Source organism: Tasmannia lanceolata, unplaced genomic scaffold (assembly GCF_043159265.1).
Source record: "Tasmannia lanceolata isolate RefF3 unplaced genomic scaffold, GAP_Taslan_0.1 ptg000015l, whole genome shotgun sequence".
In the NCBI taxonomy this organism is placed as follows: domain Eukaryota; kingdom Viridiplantae; phylum Streptophyta; class Magnoliopsida; order Canellales; family Winteraceae; genus Tasmannia; species Tasmannia lanceolata.
In genome coordinates this window covers 31595405-31609119 of record NW_027518692.1, presented here as the reverse complement: position 1 = coordinate 31609119, position 13715 = coordinate 31595405, and the positions used below count along the sequence as shown (strand labels likewise).

The window sequence follows — 13715 nt, the reverse complement described above, 5'->3', positions numbered from 1 at the left end:
ATATCTACGCCAAGTGTTTCGATAAACATGCGCTCCACTTGTTTGTCGTGTAGTATTTAAAGGGTTTAAAGAGCTTGTTGAGAACCGTAATATTCTCTGAAATCCCTTTAAATACTACATGACAAACGAGTGGAGCGCTTGTTTATCAAAACACCTTGGCGCAGATATCATTTCCCTTATTTTTTGTTTTATCGGCAGTTTATTTATAACCGCTGGTAATTTCCATATTTAGCCGCGGTTTAAATGACTGCTAATAGAAAATAAATTTTGTGCAGTGAGATGATATTAGATAATATTATTTTATGAAGATGTTTAAAATTAAGAACTTATAAGCAAATTTACACAGCAATTGTCTCGATTTATTATGTAATAAATATTTATTATGATATTCCGTTGAACACCGTAAATTTATACGCTGATTCGCTAGTGTAATGCCCATTTTGAAACCATCTTTCTGGCTTAAAATCTTTATAATTCAACCCCCACACCCCCATATGCTCTCCATCTTCCCCATTGCATCAATGGCATAGATCACTTTTGTTCCTCTCTTCAATACAGTCCCATCAGGGAATATGTCGTCTTCTACCACCTGATGGAAGAAAAATAAATACAGTTGAAGCTCCCATAGTTGCATAGGTTCCATTTCTTTAGATGTAAACTGGGCATAAAACAAATTTTACACCCAAATTTTCACTTGGATCTTTTTCTTTCATCGTATAATGGACATAAAATGAAATTTCCGTCCATTTTTTTCAACTTGAAAGTTGGTTTAAATTTGGTTTTATGCCCATTTACATCGAAAGAAATAGTTGCCATAAAATTTATTTTAGGCTCATTTTAAAACGAACGAAACAGAGCCATGATGGTGTTTGTTATCTCTCAATATGATAATTAGGGTGTCATTATCAATTAACGAAGTTGAATTATTTTTAAGTGTTCTTTTTTATGGGTATTTTTAAGTTGTATGTTTTGAGATAATTACAGAATGGATTACATAATTTTCATGCAGGATGAGATACAGATGGATGCAGTTATACAAATATGTACATAAATGTATTCGTACATGCATGCAGTCTTCATGAACATATGTAAACAAATGGATGCCGAGGAGTTGGCTCTTCGGCATAAAGTCACGGGTTTGCTCCCGAAGAGTGTTTGAATCCTGCCCTCGACTTACATGATACACGTGGTGAGTGGGTCATTGCGTGTATCCGTAGGGACTAGTCCTACTCCCGAAGGGGGTGGGGACATCCTAGTCATCAAAAAAAAAAAGGTGTCTAGTCTCGAATCCAACTTTTGATCCTACATTGTACAATGGATAAATTACACATAAACGCAGACTCGTGGAGATGCATGCAACACCCTTATATTTTCCTACAAAATTTTCATAGCTGTATCTGAATATGTATGCTGACTTAGATTGAACACACATATATTTTTCTTATATATTATTGGGAATACGTATGCAAATCTGGGCTATAATCAAGGGATATAATTATCCTAGAATGATGAACTTTATTTATCTCTTCAATCATGGGGAAAGTGTTGTCTATATTACCCCTGCAATTATGGGTTGTAATTATCCTACAATCAAGGGACTATGATTGCCCAGGAACTAGGAACCTCCATATCAAGGGGAATCCACCTACTCAAAAGAAAGGGATCCAATATCTCAGACCCTCTCCAAGAAGCTCCACTCAACAGTCTACAGACCAACCAGGCTATCTCTCTCCATTATACAACCCCCTTAGGTGCTCGTATCCGCCCCTAGCATTCGGCGATCGCTCGCTCCTTTCCTATTCAGCTCTCCTTTCCTAATGCCTCGGTCTGACTTGAGTGTCAAAGGGTTCCTCCAGATTTTCGACTCCGGGTGGTCCTTAACCTTTTGTTTGTGAGCGCAGGTCACATGTCGAGCCAACCTGTCTAAAGTTAAAACCATTAGAACCAGATAGAATGTGTGTCCAACACATTAATTTTGCGTACGTCGCACATGGTAACATGCATGTACATTTCAAACCGTTGGTCCTACAGAACATCATGAGGCGACCTATATATGATCCCTTGCCCACAAGAGATCCAATGCATAAGATAAAAGACTAATAAAACCAGGTCAATCTTTTCTTTTTAAGGGTCCCTAAGCGAGGCTTAGTGGATCAGGGCATACCATCATCCGCGATGAAGGTTTTCTCAGGATGATTTAGTCGGAATTGTGATCGTCAGTTTGCCACATGGATTCTGTCATCTCCATGAGGAACAAGCTGCTCCAAAATATGCCTCTTAGGAAAGAGAACCTAACAGCCACTTTCTGTCTAGCAATTTTTTTTCACATAATATTTGTCTTCGTAAATGTATCGATCCATGTATGCATCCATGCATATGCGTGATGTATGTATTATGTACATATGCACAGTCAAGCCGTGTATGCCTGTTGGATATTTTCGTAACATTTTATTTTTCAAAATAAAAAAATGAACTTTTTAAAAGAAACACTACTTTGAAGTGAAATTTTATTTCCAGAGATTTTATATGGTGTAAGCCCTTATAGTCCTGTGGTTTTTTAAAAAGCACAGTACGGAACACATCATAGGATGATCCAAACCGTCCATGTGATGGAACACAACGTAAATAGGTTGTGCCCCAAAAATCATTTCCATAGGATGATCGTAGCCCTCCAATCTATAGAGGTTTCCATAATATACAGTTCCCCTATGGATAGGACTATAGGAGGGTTGGGATCATCCTATAAGAAATGTTTTGTTGGGCACAACCTATTTACGTTGTGGCCCATCACATGGACGGTTTGGATCATCCTATAGTGTGGTCTGTAAAGTACTTTTTGAAAAATACGGGACTATAAGGGCTTACACCAAATAAAATCTCTTATTTCCATTTCATAGACCCTTTTATTGTGAAAAGGCATTTTAATTATTTAAAGGCGTAATTCTAAATAAAAGTCTCAAAGGATGTCTTCATGTCTTTTCATCTTCTGTTAAAGAGAAATTATATGATGCCTGACCGTGAGACATAAAGGACGGAGAGAGGCAAACCCCCGCCCTTGATTTCCGATCCAACAAAAAGTCAAAAAAGGCGGCTTTTGCTAGATCAGAAATCAAGGGTGGACGGGTTCTCTCTCTCCGCCCTTTATGTTTTGACAGTCGGGCACCATTTAAGTTCTCCTGTTAAAGAAGGCTTATGGTCTCATTGTTTAATGAGACTTTTCTGCCTTTCTACTATTATCTTTTTTTCTCTAAGTACGGGCATACTGGTAGTCATGAACTCGGGGTGCAGCCTCTGTTTTTGGCATATTCATGGTATCCTCGGGAAAAGTCTCATTGTTTAATGAGACTTTTCTGCCTTTCTGCTATTTTCTTTTTTTCTCTAAGTACGGGCATACTAGTAGTCATGAACTCGGGGTGCAACCTCTGTTTTTGGCATATTCATGGTATCCTCGGGACATATTTCCGTGTAGCTACCTGCATAAGTGTGGGAATTAAAGTCTAAGAAAAAGCTACATCTTGCCTTCTCCGCCTCTCATTTTTAAACTTCATTCCATTTTCACTTTGTGTTTCTTACTTGTTTCTTTGTGTCTCCATCCTTTGATCATTCACTGTACCAATTTGTCCCAAAATACGCAAGGTTTAATCCAAATGGATCCGAGAACGAAGGAAAATACCTTCAAAACAAAAAAAACCTAGTTTTCTTACTTAAAATCCAAGAACCCCTTCTGAAATAAAGACAAAAGTGGAATCAACCAACAATTTGATCAATCTTCAACCCGTTTTTGGTGTTTGTGTGGATTCGATCATCTTCTTTGTTTTCTTGCGCACGACATGAACCTCGTATTTTATTTTATTTTTTTATTTTTACAAAACAGATTCCTGTTTTGAGATACATGCGTGCATAATTATATATGATGAAAATATATACATCTATATTGAGTTTTTATATGATGCCCGAGGCCCCCACCGTCTAGTACCGTCAAAACGGTACCACCCTTAATATTTGATCCAACAGCAGCCCACTTTTTAAGAGGCTGCTGTTGGATCAAATATCAAGGCTGGTACTTTTGAGGTATCACCACTACAAGAAAAAGGGCATTCACCGACGTTCGTCATGTTGAACGTCCCTAATAATAGTGCATACACCGATGTTCACTAAAGGAGCGACGGTGAAGGATTTTTCCGCACGACTAACCACTCGTGCCCAAAGATAAGGAAACCCTCGCGAGCGGGAAAACCTTATTTCGCTCTCTCCTCTCTGGCGCGAACAAAAGCTAGGGTTTCCTTCTTCCTTTCTCTTGCCGTCGCCGCCGAGAAACTCAGCCGCCGACGCCACTGGTTTCAAAGTAGGGTTTCTTTTCTGAAGAGGAAGAAGAAGAATGGGTTTGGGTTTCGATTAATGGTCGTTTTGAAGAACAAAAACAGAGAGAATTCATCAAGGAGGAGCTCCATCGTGTCAGCCTCCATCATCTCTCAGATCTCGTTTTTTGGGAGGGTTTTGGAGGTCTCTACGTAAAAACGGTACCCTCTCTCTCTCTCTCTCTCTCTCTCTCTCTCTCACACACACACACACACACACACACACACACACACACACACACACGCTTCTTTATAAATAGATTAATTTCATGGAGGATTCAGTTTGATATTTGGGGCTTTTTTCATGGATTTTTGGGGGTTTTTTCATGGTAATATGATTATGTATTTTTGGGTTTTCATGAGATTTTATTTTGGGGTTTTCCTGGACTATGTATGTATCGGACCTAGGGTTTTCGTGGGTAGCGAATCCAAGCCTTTGCCTTAATTTTTTTTTCCTGTGAGTGGACTTATTTTAATGGAATGTGGAAGTATATGTTGAATGTCATCTGTAAAAGTTGTTCTGCTATTACTTGTTTGATTATTTAATTTGGGTTCTTGGTTATTGGTTATGTGTTTTGAATTTTGGATTTGTAGGTGTTTAGGTTATTGAATTCAGGCTCTGTATTTCTTGGATGCTTGAATTTGCATTATTTAGTTTCAGTAATTTGCTTTTAAATTTTGGGGTTTCCAGTTTTAAGGATTTTTGTAAACTTGGCTGATGGGTTTTTAATCTGCAACGGTCTCCAAGCTTGTTTTGATTGTTTTTTTTTAGGTTTCTGGTTTGTTGAATACGAGTTGTTTGTTTTTTTACCATTATTTGCAGTGTCTATTTCATTTTTTTTCCATTTCCCATTTATAATTGGAAGGTGGCAACTGTCTGGTATGACGCGTTGAAAGTTTCATCTGTATTTGCACTTGGTTGCTTCTAGGATGGAATTTACATCAACTAGTTGCAGGTCAAAGACAAGTATTTGATTGTTTACTTGTTACATCAGCGTGGCAAGGTTCTATGCTGGCAAGGTTTTATTAAACACTGATGTAGATCTCCCTTTTTTATATTACAGGTCATATCTTTATCATTCAGTCATGGCAAAGAGGAAGAATATCCCCACCTCCCATGACTCACAGCCACCCTCTATGAGGAGACATATACACCCCCCTGCCCAGAGGATAGAGCCTCACGCACCTTGCATGGCAGTTGAGACGCTCCCATCTTACATGGAAGATGAGACACTCCCACCTTCAGAGTGGCAAGAGCCGATCACACATTCAGAGATACAGGAGACGAGCCCACATTTAGATGCACACGAGCTTATCCCACCTTCACAGGATCTCCATATGTCTTCCCATTTCATCCCCTCCTCATCGAAGAGGACTCGAGGGGCCACACATTGCAAAGATACATGGGGTTCTAAAGAGAAAAAAATTGTGAAATTTAATGAGCTTGGGCAGCCCGAGTGTTCAAAAGCTTGCAAATTGGCGAATTTCCTCGGGTCTGTAGCGAGAATGGGTGATAAATTGCCGCTTACTTATCTTGACTGGAGGAAGATGCCGAAGCAAAATAAAGATGACGCATGGGATATTGTTATGGTATATTGAAATGATAGACATTTGTCTTTGTTTCTTCATCATGAAATTGCCAATTATATTATATTCCGGTCTTTTTTTTACATGTAATGTAGGAAAAATGGGCTTTTGGTGATAGCCATAAGGGTTGGGTTATTGCAAACATTGGAAGGAAGTGGCGGGAATGGAGGTGTACCCTGAAGACAAACTATTTTGACGAGGATCTTCTGCCGCCACTAGATAGAATTACTGAGTTGCACTACCGATTTCTGTGTGACCACTGGAGTACACAAGCATCGAAGGTAAAATTGAATGTTAAATAAATTTTGGGTTCTTCTACGTACAAAAGAATGAAATTGAATATTTTTTGGATGTCATGATTTAGGACCTTTGCATTCAAAACAAAGCGAACCGCGCCTTACAAATGATAAAACACACCGGTGGGACAAAAAGCAACGCAGTGTATTAGAAAGATGAGGTAATTTCAATAATGACTTTAATTGATTTACTTGTCAGCTCTTCGATACTTACAAACAATGATATTTTTCTATGAGGACAGACTCTCAAAAATGGTAGGTCTCAAAGCCGTGGAGATATCTTCATACGTACCCACCAAAAGAAAGACAAAATGCCTATGATGATACCTGCAAAGCTATTATACTAAGTTTTGTAACATTCGTAGTTAATCTACTATATTACTCTTGATATTACAATTTATATAAAACTTGATTATTTCACCTTCTCTTTATTGCAGGCACAAATAAAGGACATCCAGACTCAGCATCCCGAGTCTACGTCCTCAATTGCCTCAGATGATGACTTAGGGCGGGTCTTTGGCGCAGAGAAACGAGGCAGGGTGCGCATGCTGGGACCTGGCCCTACGCCGTCTAGGTTGTTTGGCTCGCCATCAGGTGGTGGGATGTGGCAGGAGAAGGCTGCATCACTTGAGCGGGCCAATGAACAACTGAACGATGAGGTGACGCGTATGAGTGCGAGGCAGTCTGAAATGGAGCCACAGATAGCAACGCTACTTTCTCAATTTCAGGGCGTTGAAAGTAGCAATGTATGTATATAATTTATTTTTCATTTAATGGATCTACTTGTTCAATCGTTCCTTCACATATCTATGTTGTTTTTTTTCTTAGGCATCTGACGATCTTACTCCTCTGCACCAGCATGTACCCCCCACTAGCAGCCAGGGAGATGAGATTCTGGTAAGACCGGAATAAATTTAGTGACTTTTAATCTATATCATATGGCAAAAATTGTCCTCATTAAATAATATATGATTTTTTCTGATTATTTGGCTTTTTCTAAGGTTACATTAATGAGCATTCGACGTGCGGGGGTCAGAGTTGCACGTGGCGTTCGTATGAGCGTCGATCCATTACATGTAGTTGATGATGAGCCATTAGGGGAGTTTTTCACCGAGGTCCAAATATCGGTCGCAGTGCTTCCGGACGAGGCTCTAGTAAGACCGTCTGAATTCTTCACATGTATGGGAGACGCGGTAGGAGCACCAATCGCTTGGCCATCCCACCTAGTAAGTAAATGATATATAAGGCATGAATTTATTGGTGGTTGATGATATTTTTATTGACAAGTATACTAATTTTTGTCACTACTTTTGCGTTTCATTTGTTTTCAGGTAAGACCGGGATGGATTCTTTGAGCCGCCTTATGTTTGTGGCTTCCCTTGCTCTTAATTAGTTTTTTTGATCCATTGTATTACACTTCCTCATCTTATTGTCGTAGAACCTTTTTGGTTTTTGTATATGTTTGGTGATGGGGATGGTGATGGTAATGCTGATGGTGGGGGAGGTGGTGATGGTGATGGTGATCCTTTCCATTAAACGCTCTGCCTATTTTTTGTAAAATTACAACCTTTCTATTCGTTTGGGAAGATATGCTTTTGAGCCTGTACATGAACTTGTATTTCCTGTTTGGTTCAGAAATGAAACATGGATCTTTGATGACTAGAAAGAAATGCTATATTGTTTTATTATACTTAAAAACCAAGCGATCGGTCAAGAATCTTGTGTTAACTTCATCAATTTCAACGGTGTGGAAACAGGATGGTTTGGATAAAGAGAAAATTGATCATTTAGATCCCTTTGCGCTTTGTACAGGATACTACAAGTCCTGGGAGGGCATTGGATCAAGAGAAAAATGATCCTTTAGATCCACATAATGGAAATCATGAGTTTTTTTTTTTTTTTGTTACCTCTTTCCTTCTATGCTTCTATGGTTTATTTGATTTGGGTTTTGCTTTGCACAGGGTACTAGAGGTCATGGGAGAGCTTTGGATCAAGAGAAAAGTGATCCTTTGGATCTACATAATGGCAATCGTGAGTTCTTTTTGTTATTTGTTGCCTCTTTCCTTCTATTTATTAGGATGTGGCAACACTATTGATATGATCTTTTGTCTCTTCAGTAATTTTTCATCTATAAGTGTATTCAAGATGCTATCTAATTGTACATCTACATTTATGATATGCATAATCTGGTGGTGGGTGGTGCCCACATATTCATAAAATCAGCATTGAATGGCTTCGCATGTCCATTACTGAGGAGCCCTTGTGATCACTACCTTAGAACAATCAATAAAGACTTCGATCAGGTGAGGAGGCTTTTTTCTTTCACATATTTATGTTTTAGGATTGAGTTTTTATATGATGAAGAGCCGTATAAAGCAGTATTGGAGTACGTTGGAGATCCCATCCTTGATATTTTGATCCAACAGCAGCTCACTTTTTGAGGCAAAAAGTGAGCTGCTGTTGGATCAAATATGAAGGATGAGATCTCCAATACTGCTTTATACGGCTCTTCATCATATAAAAACTCATGTTTTAGTAGCTATTATCATCTCTTAAAGAAATCCTATTCAAATCCTTGTTTTTTCATTAGGACATTGAGCAAGGGATAGGGACCAAATTTTTTTAGTATTTGTGAATGTAGACTTTTATTATGATTAGAGCTCAAATTTCTGTTCAAGTTCCATACGAGTAGATGAGTAGTAGCTTTAGGCAAAATTGAAGGCAATGGACTTAGAAAATATTCTTGTTTTGTTTTTAAATGCACAAGGATCATTTTTCCGATTTCCTTTTACTGAATATTCTATCTTGGATGGATTTTTTGAGCCTGCTCATTGATTCTTTTCAGCCTGCTCATTGATTCTTTTCAGCCTCATATGTCATACAAACTTTGTTCAAGCTGATTGTCATTCTTGAGTTTATTTGAGTCAATTAGTCTTGGATTACTCCCCATAGATGGTCAGCTCACTTGAAGGAAGGTAACATTTGGGTATTAGGTAAAAGTCATTGGAACCATATGAATTAAGGGTCTTAACATGCAATTTCATGAGTACAATAAGAAGCCAGTCCAAAGGTTTTGAATGGAATTTACAGGTTTAAGTTTGCCTCATCATGTCCATGGAGATGATTTTTTATTGTGTAATGTCATTATGACAATAGTAGCATGAACAATTTCAAAGTCAATTTATAGGCTTATAGGGTATTTCCAACAGTGAAGGATAATATGATATCGTAGTCTTGAAATCATGACCCTTAATAAATAATCTGAAAGCTTTCATTTCATGGTTTAAATGGTCTTGGAATTTGGTTTCAAGGACACTTATATATTTTTTGTCTGAACTCCCATTTTGAGAAGTAGGCATTGGTTTTTTTTTTTTTTGTTTTGTGGAATTCATTTTTTTTTTTAAAACAGAGTTCTTCCTGTTTAGTGTCCTTGGCCCAGAAAGTCAGCTGCAAGTTGAGATTCTTTTGGATTTTTTGTCAATATGGTGGTTCGTTCAAGAGTTAATAAAGTGCTTCTTTCTTTTCAAAGCAATTAGGTGTTGGGTATATTTTATCAAAATTTGTGATTTGAAAAACTATGGTATTATGCAATAGAGGAAAAGCTCTCCAGTTTTTTTTCAAGTGTATTGCTTTGGGAAAATTGCAGATTTAACTTATTAGATAGTTGGATATTGTTGTCCATGTATAATTTGAATTAGTAGTGGATTCTCTTTGGCTCAATCTGCTTATTCATAGAAAGTGCTCTTTTCAATCTCCTCGTCCGTATAATTAGTTTTTCTGGCTTTGTATTTTTTCAGATTATTTTTTCAGGTCTTGGTTTTTTTTAACAACTATTGAAATCAGAGTAGCATGCAAAATCCTAAGTCTTATATTAATAGGTCTTCAGCTTTGTTTAATAGATCTTCAGCTTTGTTTCCTAGATCGACTTATATTAATCTGTCTTCAGTTTTGTTTCTTAGATCTGCTCTTGAAAATCTTCTCTTGGACTTTTTCTCACTCTAAAGATCTCAATCTGATTCTCCTCCAGATATTTTAAGCTTACCTGTTTTTGTGCCCATTTTTTTAGGAAAAATTCCTAAGTATGTTTTTTTTACGTTCTTTTTTTTTTGAATGGTTTCTACTGCTTGGTTACTAATTATAGCAACCAGCTATATTCTATATACAATTGTGTAATGAATTATTTCCATTCATTGCAATTGTTATAAAAGTTCCTTTGTGAGTCTGTAGACTGTAGACTGTAGAATAAAGGTCTTTAAGAAATTGGTTTGTAAGTAAGAAATTCCAAACCATTTAATGACAAAGTGAGCGAATGCAATGGGACAAGTTTGAACATATTAAGATTGTTTCATGAGGCTAATTACTTATTAAGACACTGAATGTTTGCAATTCTTTATAAATTGAGTGGATGCAACTGTTGGATTCTTTTCGAAAACTTTTATTAGTTACAACAATTGCTTGATTTTTACTTATGGAATGATACAGTATTGCTCAAAACATAGAATTGGTTAGTATTTCCCTTTTAAATAGCATAAAGTTGTTCTTAGTGAAAGTTCTATTGGGTTGAGATGCTTGTTGGTTTTACGTCCATTACATAGCATACAATCCTCTATAGTATGACTAGTTGAGTTTGCCTAGAAAAAAAAAAGGATTCAACTTGTTATCCCTCTTCTTAAGACATTTGTTCTTCTTGGCTGATTGTTTTTAAAAAACAAAGAGATAGTTGAATAAGCTGTTGGATGTTATTTTTCGTAATCCTTCATTTAGTGGTGTCTATCAAATGCTCACGTATGCATCTTTGAGTGTGAAATTAATTAATTCTTCTTTCTAATCAATTCCACACGGCTGGAAATAAATAATACTATCTTATTTGATCATACAGATATTGGGCATGCAGTAGTTTAGACTTTAGAATGAATGAACTTATGTTTTTTTTAGATTATTTGAGAATCTCTTCTCTTTATTCATTTCATTCATGGTCTGTACTGCGTAGGTATTTGAGATAAATGATTTCATTAATATCATAATCTGATAAGTTTCCCTTGTTGATTCTATGAGTCGTTCATGATAAGCTTGTGGTAGAGATGGATTAATGCCATTGATTTTATAACTTCTATTTATTTTATTTTAGATTCAAGATGTTGATGAAAGTAGTTTAGAAGATCAAAGAGGAAGCACGCCTTCCTTGTGCTCGCTTGATACAGGTTACAGGTTGTATCTCCATTTGATGGACATATTCAAAATAAAGCACGACCAGCTATGTTCTTTTTAAATAAACGTCGGTATATACATTTAGCCACGGTAGCATCAGTGACGTTCACTAAAAGTGTCGGTGTAAGTTACACCGACATTCATCGGTATATACACCGACGGTCATGACCGTCGGTGAATATCCCTTTTCTTGTAGTGCACCTTCACGGGACTTGGCAGTCAGGCATCATATAATTTCTCCGTCTATACATACATAACTACATGCATGCATCACAAAAGAGATTACGTTTCTATCTCCTTTCCATATCTCTAACGAGAGAGATTTGGAATGGACTTAAGTATAAAAGGAGGATCACACCTTGGCTTTTGGTAATGTTATTTCTCACGATCTGGCCATTGGATTTGCCATTTTAGCCCATGTGCTCTAAAGGTGAGTTTTAATTTTATTTATTAATTTATTTAATATGTTTGATCTTTTCAATAAAACATTCAACAACACATGGAGTAAATAAACATACCTCCTTCTGATCCACTGGCACTGGAGAATACAATCTTAGAGCCTCAGATAAAACCGCTTGCAAGTAATCCATTCTCTTCACTTCCTCTTGCCAAAATATCACCGGAATATTCCTCACCTTGTCCAAAGTTTCCCTCTCACCTAGTAAAGAGAAGAATTCCAACAGAATTCGTTCCTCACCTTATGCAAATGTCCCTCAAAAACTTTTCTTAGAATGTTTTCCCATGGTCGTCCTTTAATCCCATGAAGGCTGTTAATAGATCAGATCTCGATGTCTTGTCGCAAGAATCCATTGTCATCTCCTTCCTTGTACGTATCACATCTACGGCAAATTCGCCGATGCCCGTGATTTATCTCTTCAGCTTCCTCTCCAACCCCACATTGAGAAATCGCATAGCATTCCATATATTTGTGGGAATCATAAAACTAATTAGCATTAGCTCCGTTGCGTCCTCGAGTGATCTCTAGAAGGGTATCATGGGTAGGCCCTGCCCCAAACAACCGGGGTCCACACCAAAGGTGATCATGCACACACTATCGAATGTTAGCCTTAAGAGCACATCTTGTAAGTCCAAGGACACTCTCCTTTTCACAAAGTCATCCAACATGGGCAACAATCATGAATGAACGAGCTCGATCAAAGATCCGACCGTCATCTGCCGGAACTCACCGGAGTGGAATGCGATACTAGCAGCCTCCTTTGCCAGCGCCACATCTCGTCGTCGGCGTTGAAGATTCCGTCCCCGAGGAGATCTCGGGAGGCATTTTGGAAGTTCTCCCCTTTAGGGAAAATGGGGAATTTGGTCTTTAACAGGTGTTCAATGTTGCGAGGGTCCGCAGTCACGACGCAGTTGAGGTTACTTAGCCATATATGGACCCTTGAACATGAACGTCCCATTACAGCGATTGAGCACGGTATTCATCCACTCGTAGGTGTTTGATCGTAAGGCTATAATCAAGGAAGGTAACATACCGAGCAACGGCCACACTGGTCCCATGGGTCCTCCTTTGTTGCCTTAAGGAGTGTATTGATACAAAGAAGACAAGGGCGAGGAGGAAAAGCTCGAGAGCGAGGATCTCTGATAAGAACCAATGGTGATAAAGTCGGCTGCGACTTGGCCGGAGAGATGGGCTGTGTGGTTACTTGATTTCATGATGGGGAGATAGGGAGTGCATGTTGTTGGTGCACTTCGTGTTTTATAAGGAGTGGGGTTTGAGTTTATTTGCATGCATGGCTTTTTACAGTGGATAGATTTAGATTACTGAAATTAGAGTTTTTTCTTTAAATTAGTTTTGATGGATAGTGTATTTTTTAGGGCTTGAGGGATTAGGAAATGTGGTGAATGCTCAAGAGTACAAGGGGTTGCTTTGAGTGTTGACCTATAATCTGTCCTTTTTTCGGTTTTTATCTTCAGTTTTCTCTTCGGCTCTTGTTTCTTTTGAGATAAAATGGGATTTTTCCAACTGAGAATGAGTGTAAAATTTGTTTTATTCCCATATCTGTCCAAACAAAAAGAGCCTTCATGAAAAGATATTGTTTTTCAAATTAAATTATTCTCACTCCCTTCTTTTAGTAGTAATGTTTAGATTGATTTCAAAGATTGTAGGTCTGGTTTTTAATGTTCAGGTTGAGATAGTGATTGATTTCAAAGATTGTAGGTCCCTTTTTAACTGTTAAAATAATATAGTGATTAATTTCAAAAATTCTAGGTACGGTTTTTAATGTTTAGATTACAATTAGTGATTGAT

The 13715-nt window shown here is 37.7% G+C and overlaps 1 protein-coding gene, 1 long non-coding RNA gene and 1 pseudogene across 2 annotated transcripts; 2 read left to right on the top strand and 1 right to left on the bottom strand.

Moving 5' to 3' along the window:
• Positions 1 to 380: 380 nt before the first annotated feature.
• LOC143891932 (cytochrome P450 86B1 pseudogene) lies at positions 381 to 13120 on the bottom strand (annotated as a pseudogene).
• Positions 4402 to 6198, top strand: LOC143845878 (uncharacterized). Its single transcript, XR_013234550.1, has 3 exons — positions 4402 to 4520; positions 5423 to 5948; positions 6041 to 6198. It is a non-coding gene; the product is annotated as an uncharacterized LOC143845878 (long non-coding RNA).
• Positions 6494 to 7804, top strand: LOC143845839 (uncharacterized). Its single transcript, XM_077354243.1, has 5 exons — positions 6494 to 6529; positions 6679 to 6987; positions 7070 to 7138; positions 7243 to 7467; positions 7573 to 7804. The coding sequence occupies exons 1-5, from the start codon at positions 6494 to 6496 to the stop codon at positions 7594 to 7596; spliced, it is 663 nt and encodes a 220-aa protein (XP_077210358.1). The 3' UTR covers positions 7597 to 7804.
• Positions 13121 to 13715: the final 595 nt, after the last annotated feature.